The sequence below is a fragment of the Anneissia japonica genome, unplaced genomic scaffold (genome assembly GCF_011630105.1).
Source record: "Anneissia japonica isolate Jap-2015-1 unplaced genomic scaffold, ASM1163010v1 scaffold1147_len264814_cov175, whole genome shotgun sequence".
Taxonomy (NCBI): domain Eukaryota; kingdom Metazoa; phylum Echinodermata; class Crinoidea; order Comatulida; family Comatulidae; genus Anneissia; species Anneissia japonica.
The window spans coordinates 86,456-99,752 of NW_022697771.1; the positions used below are offsets into that span (position 1 = coordinate 86,456).

General features: G+C 34.1%; 1 protein-coding gene across 1 annotated transcript in view; it reads right to left on the minus strand.

Annotated features, from left to right (window-relative positions):
• Positions 1-1,425: 1,425 nt before the first annotated feature.
• Positions 1,426-13,297, minus strand: part of LOC117102340 (glycogen debranching enzyme-like) — a gene marked incomplete in the record, with an annotated part of 54,389 nt that continues 42,517 nt past the window's right edge. The window contains 2 exon segments of the mRNA XM_033242607.1: positions 1,426-6,421; positions 8,667-8,754. Coding sequence (XP_033098498.1) covers positions 6,134-6,421; positions 8,667-8,754 — 376 coding nt within the window.

Sequence of the window (13,297 nt, forward strand, 5' to 3'; positions counted from 1 at the left end):
TAATAATAATAATAATACCTTATTTAATATAATTTTACCATGAAATTCAGGTGAGAAATTTGCCTACTAGTTCGATAGGTCGCTTATGAGTGATTGACATACATTTGGGTCGTGGGATAAAAGGGTTGCAGAACGGGACAGTAACTGTACCCAAGAGGCCATTCTACGCCTTAGCATTATCAAATGGAACCACTGACCTGGGTTAATGGTTCCACTAACAATGTTATTGCGTATTTACTTCCCTTTGTGTAGTAAGAAAACAAATATAACAGCAATTTAACTACGATATAAAGAAGTGTATCTACTTTCACTTTCTCCTTTTGAACTTGAATAGGGGCCTACGATTTAATCAAGCTTGCTCGAAACATACAGTATGGCCCTCCTATAATTGTTGGTCAATGAAAACTGTTGGTATCAAAGATCACTATATTCCCAAACAATAAACAGTCCGAATGCCAGAATTTGACACACACACCTTCTCTGGACTGCGGTCGATCGACTTGAGTCAGCTCGGCCTAGCCAAATGAGTCCGAACGCGTTTCGTTCGAGTTGGCTGTCTGTTGCGGCCGGAAAATATACAAATAACATTCTAAAATCTGCATCTTACTTCTCGGATTAGCACCAAAATCGCAGAGGACTGAATTACATGTAATATTGTCAATGCGAAAATTTAAAGTAAGTTGGTCAAGTAGTTTTTGAGTTATATGCCCGGAAGGACACACACACACACAGACAAGCACACACACAAACGCGCGCTTGCAATAATAGCATCAGGAACACCCATTAGTCCGGAGTACAGTCCATTTCCAATGTGGTCCACCACTTGCAGTTTCATATCAATGAGCCTTACTTCCTGTATTCCTGTTGAAAAAGAGCCTCTCTTCCCCAAATCGCAGTCACTTCTTTCGTGCCTTCAGTTTTCTTTCACGCTTCCCTGCAGTGAGTTTTTCTTTCATGTCTCCCTCGTTTTAGATAATCTGTACTTCCCTGTGCTGATTAGTACCTAGCACTTGAATCACCACAATGCCTTTGTGGTCAAGTGGTTAGGACGTTCGCCATGTATGGGAAAGTTCCCAGGTTCGAGTCCCGCTGGAGCCCGACTTTGTTTCTTTCTTTGTCAGATTCCTCTTCTATTACGTTTCAATATCAATATATATCAATATATATATATATATATATAAATATACAAATAAATATACAGACAATATATAAAAAATTTAAATAATTATATAAATTAATATATAAACATATAAATATATATAAATACATATACAAATAAATATATAAATAAATATACAAAAAAATATACAAACAAATATATAAATAAATATATAAATATTCAGCAGGACAAACACAAGAAAACATATATCTTAACCTCCATGAGGAGTAATTTAAAACGATTGTTAAAAAAGAAACAAAAGGATATATATTTTTCATTCCGCATTACTTTATTTGTTAACATGGACGATGGTTAGCCCTACTATTTATCCAGGGAATGTAGTTTTACAAAGGTAAAATGTAAGGCGACTTTTACACATCAAATTACTCTTGTTCTAACGACTCCAACCATTAGTTTTAGCATGTCTTCTACTGTACAAGTCAAGAATAAAGAGTAACCTCTTTTAAAATCTATCTAAACTTGTACATAATTTTTCGAGAATTAGTACTTAACAATGCGATGAGACACACAGGTAGGTCGGTATGCAAAAATTATTATTATTATTATATGCGGAAGACAGTTCAATCTAAGGTTATTTGCAAATAAAATTATATTTTCCTACAAATAATTACCAAAATATAATTATAAAACTGGTTATAACATAATATCTAATTTAAGGATTACAATCATTATCAAAATAAAAAACACAACCGGTGTTACACTGGTACCTGTACTACATCTGTACGTGTGATTACATACTACCTGCATGTATGATGGTACATGGTGAGATGGTATGTAGTCACACTGTACTACTTATAATAATATATAAACATTTCTATAACGCCAATTTCAAAGTAATTTATCAAAGGCGGAGTAAGGCTATCAATAATAATAATAATAATAATAATAATAATGATAATAATAATAATGATAATAATAATAATAATAATAATAATAATAATAATAAAATTTATACCGCATTAATAACGTACTAACGAAATGGTATGCATTAACATGGAACTATCAGATGGTAAATATTCTTATAACAATAGGCCTATATAAATAAATAATAATAAACAAATAATAGCAATTATAACACCAACGCGAGCTGGTATTATAGACCTGCTGTAGTCTGCAAGGCACGTACATGCGCTGATCAGTAAAATATCTAGCGGCGCGCATGCTCTCTCCCCACTCTTAGTGAGGTGAGAAAATGTCTGAAGCGAACAAAAATACTCTTACTACTTAAAAATCACATATCCTTTTTCACTACCTATCGCCCGCCACCCCCAACATTAAATCATTGCCCTCCCCCCCCATTAAATCATTACCGCACCTCCTAGATACGCCACTGCCGCTGATGCAAACGTGTATATGATGACAAAAATATTAGTAAAAATAATAATGAAATAATAGTATTATTGTAATAAAAAATAATTAATAATTCTATTAATAATAATTACTATTGTAATTTGAATGTAACTCAGCATTGCACATATCATATAACTCTTCAAATAAATAATTTCTTTCATATTCAAAATATCTGAATCATATGTATAACATAACCACGGCACAGCATTTGCTTATGGTGGCATGCATTTATTAATTTGTTGGTAATTATTACTATGTCAAATATATGGTGGTAGATGATTCTGGGTTTCACTAAAAAAAATAGTACATCGTTTATCAATAACACACACTGTTAATTCTAACCGTTTCTTAATTATATTTCAAATTCCTAGATAGATCTTGGTTTAGTTTTAAAACAATGTGGATAAAATGGTTGAAAATTGTGTAATATATAATCACATTCACATGATATGCATTCACATAAGATGAATGATGGGTACACTTTCATCGTAACTACACATTCACAAGGCGTGCATTCACACGTTACTCATCACATCAGATGGTATACATTTGCACAGCATTCAGTGCATTGTAAGTATTATAACAAGGTATGCATTCACACGACACTCATTCACATGACATGCGTTTAAACAGCATTCATTGTATGGTATGTATTCACATGGTATGCATTCATTTAGTATGCATTCACATGTCATGCATTCATTTGGTATGCATTCACACAGTATGCAATCACAAGGTATGCATCACATGGTATGCATTCACACGGTACGCACTACACATTCATATGGTATTATCACATGGTATGCTTTCACATGGTATACGCATTCACATGATATACGCATTCACATGGTATGCATTCAAATAGTATGCATCACAAGGGATGCATTCATATGGTATGTACTATATAATACACATTCATATAGTGTGCATCAAATAGTACGCTGTCACAAGGTATGCACTATATACACAATCACACAGTATTCTTTCAACTGATTTGCATCCACATGCATCAGGTGGTACCCTTTCACACAGCATGCATTACATGTATCAACATTTTAAAGCTGCATTAACATGGTACATATTTTATCTATCCATACGGCAATCCATTCATGGTCAGTGGCTTAAAGCCTAGTCCTTGAACCAAGGGGTGAGGAAATGTTGTAGGCCATGCATTCCAGTAAATTATTTTACAGGAGGTATATTTCAGACCCATCCCTACCACAGAACTTTGAATATTAAGGCTGAAAAAAACTGGTTATAGCCAACCCTTGCTACCATAGAACATTTGAATATTAAATCTGAAAACACTGAATTATTATAGGCATCCCTCACCACCTTAGAACATTTATGAATATTAAGGCTAAATAGGCTACTGTATATCTATATCGTTAAAAATAATTTTGTTAATAATATTTCTGTGCATATTTAAATTTTTTTTTTGTTTTTGTTTTATTTTCAATTAAAAGGATTTATATGGCGCACATATCAAGAATACTAGCCTAGGCGCTTTTTCTCTGGGTCATTGGATACAAAATCAATCATACACAACGTACAACCTCCTCAGCTCCCTGGGAAATATTCCTAGTTACGTGTGTAATCAGCACTACTAATTTCATTACGAATCATTCACCTCCTAACATAACAGGTAAACATCTTTACTCAATAGTGTGACGAGCGTGTGACGAGCATCTGTCTTGAACCCCCGCCTATCTGACTTAAAGACCAACGCCTTACATGCTGCTCCACATGTTTCGTAAATTATGTTGCATCAATTACTTTTTAAAAAGTTAAAAGACTTAATCATTTTGTTGCGATGATTGAGGCCCCATTGGAACACTGCTAATATAAATACGGTATAATAAATCAATTTCGTTGTCAGTTTTTATATTTATAAGGAAACATTAAAAATAATGGACCAACTCTAAAAAGTTATTAGTTATAGAGAGACATACAACAGTATTGCACGCCTACTGTAATGTTGTCATGTGTCCCTACGTATTAAGGCAAATAACATTCGACTGTGCTAAAAAGTGTAAGTTAAAACCAGGATTTGTTTTTTATTCACTTAGTTTAGAGCACCAGCGAGCAAAATGCAGCTTGCACCGGTGATTAAAGTTCCTGCCGCAAAAAAAAAAACAAAAAAAAACTTTAAAACCCTATGTGTGCGGTCCGCCAACCATCTCTAGCTAGAAATACATTTTTATGGCCTGCCAAAACCATATCTCAAAGAGAATATAATGCAGCATAAAAGCTGTACATGGAAGGTTTTTGCAAACACGCTGGAAACATCGAAGTTTGAGTGCGGCCGTCATTGTTAAATCACAAATTCACATATGCCCTCCGACTCGTTTTTATGCCCACAGGTGGTTTAGAGTGTTTCATAAAATTTGAATTTGGTTAATTGAGTGCTTGGCATCCAGCAGACTTATGACCAGGATTCCATGAGAGCTTGTAACCACTGTTCATGGTATGCACTTACAAACTTTTATTTATTTAACAAAGGGCGAGGAAGAGTTGGGGGTACATGTACTTTAGTAATTGATTTACGAGAGTAACAAAAGTGGCCGTAAATAATAGCGTAGCCTGTTGTATTACTATAAATTGATTCGTATCCAATCTCTGTGAATTCTATCTAGCAACCATTTCTTCATTATTTCAGACTATTTAAATTTCAGAATGTAAGGGAGCCTAGCTGTGAGTAAACAACTTTGCATTGGGAATTGATATTTTATTAAAAAAAAAAATGTTTTAATTTCTGGATGTCTGCTCCTGGACTTTAATTCCAACACTCTGTTGGAAGAGTGCTGTGTATTCAGGAAGCCCAGGGCCCAGTTCCTGAGAACCACTGTACGAATGAAATGACGTATTTATACTGCATTAACGAAATGCTATGCATTCAAATTGGCAATCTATAATATTGGTTCACTCAGTAACTAGCAATTTGAGATGTATGCTGAAAGCTATACACTATACTAATTGAGATGAAAAATATGCATTCACACTATACTAATGAGATAATATGCACTCACATTGTACTAATGAGGTGAAATGCATTCACACTGTACTAATGAGATGATATGCATTCACACTTATGTGTTCAAATCAAAAGTATGCATCCATATGGTACTATTCAGATGATTTGCGTTCACATGGTATTAATGAGATACATTCAGATGGAAATCCATACAGGATGTATTTATGATGGTACATATTTTGAGTTTTGCATTCACATGCATTTACACTTTATGCAGTAACATGGTCTGTATTCAAACAGTATGCATTTACATAAGAGTCCATTCACACAATGCATGAATTAAAATGATATGATACGTTTACATGGTATGATGCACTATTGTATGCATTCAGATGGTATGCATTCACATGTTATGCATTTAGTAATTGTAAACAGTATCCAGTATTCATTAACACATCTCATTCAATAAAACATCATTCATTTTGTTCTCACAACTTTTCATAATTTTCCAATTCATATCAAATTCTTTATAGCTCCCTTCTATTCACTGATTACCACCACCACCTATAAAATATATAAAACTTTACACTTAAAGGAACTATAATAAAATTCAAACATCCCTTAATTGCTTATTCTATGTTTTCTCTGGTTTTGATCATTTGATCTAAATCATACAACACCTCTAGGATACAACTCATAGACCATGCTTGAGTGGGGCAGCTGTCTTTACAGTAAGCTCCATCCTCATTAGTCAGTTCAGCAAGACCTCTCCAAGGCGATGCTTCCAGAGCTTGGTGGTGTTGTATTAGGGTTTGCTGGACCGTGCTGATGACCTCAGCTTGACCTGACGGCGGTAATACAAGTTTACTAAAATGAAGCTTTGCACGCAGGAAATACCCTGTTGGCCATATCCACTCCTGTAATAAAATCAACGTAATGATTTATTCATGTATGCGGGCATTAGCAGTTGAGTCAGGGATACAACCTACAGCCATGATAATGACGCTGGTTTGAATGGCACACTCGCCTATGGTTCTGGGGGTTAAACAAGTCTTCATGGGTAAGTACTACAAAACGTAGGCCCACCGTACACAACTGGCTCATGTGCACTTTAAAGGAACCAGTACATCTTTTGAGACGAAAAGGGCGTTAGCCCAGTGTTCTGGTCCATAAAGCACCCACTGCCAGCGGTCATGAATCCGATGAAATGTCCAGAAATTTGCTACAAAGATGTGAAGCAATAACGACAAAATGATTATTATTGTTTATTTTCGGTAAATATTTCAGTTACTCCTCCAAATTTCTTGCCTATTTTTTTCTTGTTCCTTTATTATCTATATTTTGCACTATTATTTTTCATAACAGATTAATTACACATACATTCAAATTACACCTTTTATTATGTTTTAAGGTTAGACTCTACAGCATGTATACATTGTGCATGAATTTAACATTTACTATCTTTGTCAATTTAATGTAGTAGGTATGTCCTCGTCCTGAATTTTTAACATCACTATTGAATTGGCTTATCTACGAATAGATACCTTGTTACCATGGTAGTTGATACGTGATATGCCCATATTTGGGTGTAATATGACATCATCATACTCAATATGGGTACATCACACACGTTAGTGTGGACAGAGTTTAACGTTTGCAGGATGTGAAAAAAAAATGTTTCGATGCTGCAAAGAAAATTATTTATATGCCTGAATGTTATGTAGGCTTTGCGGAAAACTGAAAGCTAAAGATAACATTCTCTGGTGATCTGAGGGTGCTTCTAAGAATGTAAGTGTTTGAAAGTTGATGAAGATAAGGAGGTTGCTTTAAAAGAGAAGTGCTTTTAAAAGTGAGGAAAAAGAATCTTGTGTCCTATTGCTTACCATTATTTTCTTTTGTTTAGAAGCGATAAATCACTGTGCCACCACTTCTCAATAAAAATGATGGTAACATCAAGCAATAAAACCAAGATAAAAAATATGTGAATTAATGAGAAGCCAGTGTATAGCTCTCGGAGAACAAAGGGATGTGAGAGCCAAAGTATGTGAATGTTGAAACAATGCAAAAGCATGCAACGAAGTCCTTAAATCTTAGCAAATTTGTGTTTTTGGAAGTGCAATAAAATTGTAGTTAAATCAAAACAAATGAGACTTACCCTATTCAGACTATTAAAGGTTATTTTACAAAAACATGCGACATGGCTAAATATGGTCATGGATGACATCAAATCATGACCATATATAGGCACATCACGACTACATATCTGTGGTGGCGCCAAGTTTTCCCCGAAGGGGTGTTTGAGGACCGCGACAAGGGGACAATGTTCCCGACAAAGAAAATGGGCGTGGCCGGGTGCCGCTAAAAATCTCTCAAAAGTGTTAAAGAAGGAAAACCCCCCGAAAAATTTGACAATTTAGGGGTTTCAAATGCTTATTTTAATTGATTTTGGAGCGTACAAATATGTGAAAATACATATCCATTTTTTTTTCCTCCCCAATGAATTGTGGTTGTTTTCCCCAATGGGGGAGAGGGGAGATCTCTCTGACCGCCCGGTCCCCACGCTGGTGCCACCCCTACTATATATGGGCATACAACATTTTTTTACAAAGAAATTTTGATAGTGCTTTAAGCATGAAAAAAAGAATTAGGATGCATCAAAGTCAAGACTTTTCATACCTTCTTTTATCAAGCCCACCAACCACCAATAAAGGTGATTTTGAATAAAAATAACAAATTTTTTTTTTTTTGGCCAATTAGGGCACCTCCGCTACGAAAAGATGAAAATTTCATTAAAAAAAAAAAAATAACTATATTTATTTTTATTTGCCCTCCGCTCTACTGAAATCTCCAAAAATAAGATATATATTTCTTCCTTAATTATATAAATTATCAATTTATCAATCTCATTACAATGTTTAAATCATTAATAACATTTTATTTTTATTTTTTCCTCCGAAAAAATGATTTTGCTAAATGAGAATAAACAAAATTTTATATATTTTTCCCCCTTTCCTCTAAAAATCTTTTTAAAAAAAAGTTTGCGAAACAATAGGTATAACAAAAGCATTTTCTATTAGGGAGAAAAATATTGTTAAATGAGTAAACATTTTAAATATAGAGGTTGACCTATTTGGCTACAGAGCAATAAAAATAGTCCCTTACTGGTCCAAGGTGGTAGTTGAATCCCCTTGCAGTGTTCTTGTCTGGACCATCATATCCATTGTCATATATACCATTATATGCCCAATCACTGAAATACAATGAGAAAAAAAAACAATTTAAAAACACACAGGTATCAAGGGTGCTAATACAATTATTGGTCTAAGTTAAACAATTCATTAGTTTTTTTGTCCCTAATAATAAGCTTAAACAAATTAAACAATTGTTTAAACACACAAATATCTAAACTAGACTTAAATCTTAAACTAACTTAATTACACTAAACAAACTCGAACAAAACAAAATACTGTAGTTTATGTAAGAAACTACCATAAAGGTGTTAACAGTTAAATGTTATTACAATGTCGCAAATATATCCTTTTTTTTAAATAAGGACAATTTCTTAACATTTTTAACATCATCGCAAAGTTTGGCACCTCTATGACAAGCTTCTCTTTTTGTAGTCAGTTTTTGGTTTTGGCAATATTAATTCTGGTTTAGTTCTTATATTATAGTAATTATTTTTTGAGACAAATCTGTTAGATAAATAATGAGGTACAAGGTTATTCATAATCTTAAACATAGTGATGGCTAAATGGCTGTCTGCTTCTTTCTTGCTATATTTTTTTGTTACCAGAAAATTCATTTTAATCTCAACATTTTGATTACAATTCTGTAATCAAACAGTTTACAAGCACATATTATCTTAAAGACGTATTTCCAGCAAGTCTATAGTAGACACCAGGAGACAATCAAATACTCTTTTCTGAATAGTGTGCTGCCCATCAATGGGGGCAGATCATCCCCCATATACTTTTAAGAAGGGGGTTGTTACCCCCCACTTTTCGATCACAATAATTTCATATTATTCAACAAAAAGCCTGAACATTGTTAAATTAAACGGCAGAAAACACCCCAGACGGAAAGCATTCTGAACTCTTGTACGTTTTTAAGGATGTTATAATGCCATGAAACAAAGCCTACATTTATTATGTTACATTTTGTTATTACTTAATAATGATATTTTTGTTAGGCCTATACACTCATTTAATCTGCATACCATATGTGGCAAAGAAAAGCTAAACAATTCACTTACTGCAAAATATTTAGTTATTAATACAGCTTTAAACAGTAAAATGAGAACTATTAAATGGTAAAAGAATCATTTAAATCTGACATTTTGTTATGAAGTTACAGGAGTTTAAACATCCAGCTATTTAAACAACAATATTTATAAAGAAATCAACCTTTAAAGTTTAGAGTGTATGATTCTGGCCATTTTTCAGGCAGAAATCATCACCAAATCATTAACAAAAAATGTTTTTTTTAACATTTAAAATGTGGAAAATAACAGCATACTTGATACATAAATATGTAAAGGTTAGTTTAGTGTAATAAAATATATTTCAACATTTTGACATTCCAGCATGTTTTGGCCATTATCTCTGAAACAGGATTTGCGACGAGTGACTGGTTTGGCTTGTCTTCCGAAAAATTCAATGGGATATTTTTAAACTGCACACGAGACTGATGCATACACTGGACCTGCGTTTTCAAGTCCTTATCTGAAAAGACTTGGTTCTACCAACTGAACCCTGGGGGAGGAGTGGATATGGAACCAGTACTGATGTTAAAGCTGAAGTTAGCGGCGCCCTAGCTGCCTTACCGCTCGGCCACTTGCTTTGCATCCAAGCAACTGATATGTAATATCGTGTCCTCATATTGGCTCTTTTTCTTCATCAGCTGCACAACTGGTCACTGAATGATCAGTCAGTTTATCTAATCTATAGCATTCCCATTACCATATTAACATGAATGAGCAAAATTAGTATTATACAAATTATTGTCAATGTTGTATCGTACTGATAATTATAATCAGGTCAGCATAACCTCCTGCATCATGGTATTTATAGTGAAGCTTGAAATTTTCAGGCTATGAGTAAGCTTTGCTAAAACTCTCCATGTGCACGAGCAAAATATGCTGTACTAAAGGCTATGAAATTCCATTTCAGAGGGTAAAAGTAATAATTAAAAACATTTAATTAGCATACAAAAAATACTTATTCACTATAATGACTTTTGTTACTTTTATCCTTTATAATATTTTATGTTAAAGGTTATCAGAGTTAATAATAGATGCTAAGTAATATGATTCCTTGAACAATCAATATTAAAAGGTTAATGTCCTGATTGTTTTACATCATGGATGAATTATTTTTAAATACCACTGGCATCAGTTTTCATCTAATAAAAATGTATATATGTTGGCCTTTGTTTAAACAAACAACATCATTATAACAGGCAAGGTAGGTCTGTTACTAGGATAGTCTATGATGCCTGTAACAGCCCTGGTAGACTGGAGGAAATGGTTTGTCTAGTAAATTTTTTAGAGAATCAGTAGATAGAATTATGACTAGAGTTCAGACCAGTAAAAATCTGTTAAAACAATGTGTTCCGTGAGCATTTGGTAAATGAATGCAAACTGTACTAAGCCTGGGGAGGTAGTGTTATTTTAGGTAATTGTAGGCCTATGTACAGAATGAACTGTCAAAGTAAACAATATTGACAACAAAAGCAGCAAAAACATCATAAGCAGAACTGTAATATCTGGAAGACCAGTTAACATTTTACTGAAGAGGTAACCAAGTATAAAGAATAAATAAATAAAATAAATAAGCACTATCAGTAGTACCAGAACCAGCAGCAACATCACCAGCATATGCAGACCCATCAGCAGCTGCTAGCACCATCAGCAGCAAAGACCACCACTGCATCAGCAGAGAGCAGCTTAGCTCAGTCGGCTAATCTGGTTGTAGTCGCTGTGTATGCGCTGAACCGTGGAGATCTCTAGGTCCCCGGTTGAATTCCCATCGCTGCCTCTCCTTGTGTTTCAGCTAGAGGGCTGAAATACAAGTTGCAATAGCGCACCGTCTTTCGGATGGGACGTTTAAGCCATTGTTCCCGTGTGCATTAAGGCCCATGTGCAAGTTAAATAACGCAGTACACTATTCGGAAAAGAGTAGGGAATTGTCTCCCGGTGTACTGCCCAATCACCACCAGAAGGACCTCACTGGAAATAAGTCTTCTTCTAGACTTTCGTGGGCTATCCTTGGTGTTTACACCGAATAAATCCAATCCAATACAATCCAACTTTTCGATGGGGGGACATCCAGCAGCCTAGCCTGAGCAAATTTTGTTTTTCCATACACATATCTTTTTTTTTAATACTTTGACAACTAAAAATAATGCAGGTCTTATGCGCCCCTATTTTCTTTTTTTTTTTGCCACTTTGTTTTCAAAGACTAGCCTAGGCCCCTAAAACAACAAGGTCGAGCACCAGTCACAGAGTACAGATAAGCACTGGTAACTACATACAGTGAAATGTCTAGGTCTTGATGTCCCCCAGTGGTAGTTGCCAGGTTTTTGGAAATTTTCATTTCAAATTCAGTGAAAATGGTGTACACTCTAACCTAGTAATTGTTATTGTCGTGATGGAATAGACAATGACAGGATTTGCATCAAGAGAAACATGTATAGGTGTAATTTTTTTCCCTACCTGACATGGAAATGTACTGAATACTCAGTATGTTTGAAAACGGGTGGGACTCGATGTATGATGCCAGGCTAGTGATCTGGAGATCATGTGTTCGAGTTCCACCCGAGAACAAATTGCGATTTTTTTTTCGCAATTGTTTTTAAACGTACTGAGTACTCAGTACATTTCCACGTCATGTAGGATATAAAAAAAAAATTACGCATATACTCTAACATAGCTACTTTGTTCAAACTAAAAATAGGTTGCTTTTTGCAAGTACTTGCACAAAAGCATCAGAAACTATCATTATTGAAATTAAAATTAAAGAAAAAATAAAATACAATTTCTTAAAAAGTACAACCTAAAATAGGAAAATAAACATTTATGTTATAATAAGTTAGATTATTTAAAATAATTTATTAGCAAAAAAGGTTAGAACCAACGGGAATATGTTATACTGGTACGTACATTCATCATTCACATTAAAAATAATATTATGTTGCAGTAAGGAAGAAAAGAAAGAGAAAAAAAAAAATGCCTGCCTGCAGTAATAAATTAGTACATGGTATTGTTGATAATAAAAAAAGAAAGTACTCAGTTTAGATCTAGATAAACTGCTTATAGTATTAATTTTATCAACCATGTAATATTGTTATATCAATGATAAACAAAATACTTTAGGTTTAACAATGGTCAATGACTTTTATAGTGCATTCGTCTCTATAGTAGATTGACTGCAGTTCTCACTTTTATTGTATACGTGTGATAATATAATTATCAATAAACAAACAAATATTAGTACTTTATAGGTTTCCAGTTTATCGATAAGTATAAGTGCTTTGGCCTAGATTCTATTCATTTTGGTTCAACTAGTTAAGAGTGAGATATGATAGAGAGGGATTTAAAGAGATAAAAATATAAGGAAGAGAGTAACTATAAAATAATTAGTTAATTAATTACAGTAATTTTCATTTCTCTATGTGGTATGATTGCAAAAAGATAGGGCAAGTGAGCGAAGAATGATGCATGTGCAGCTGGGGTAGAGGTACGATCAGGTCAAAAGAGCACCAACGGCATACAGAATTTTGACAGCGGAATG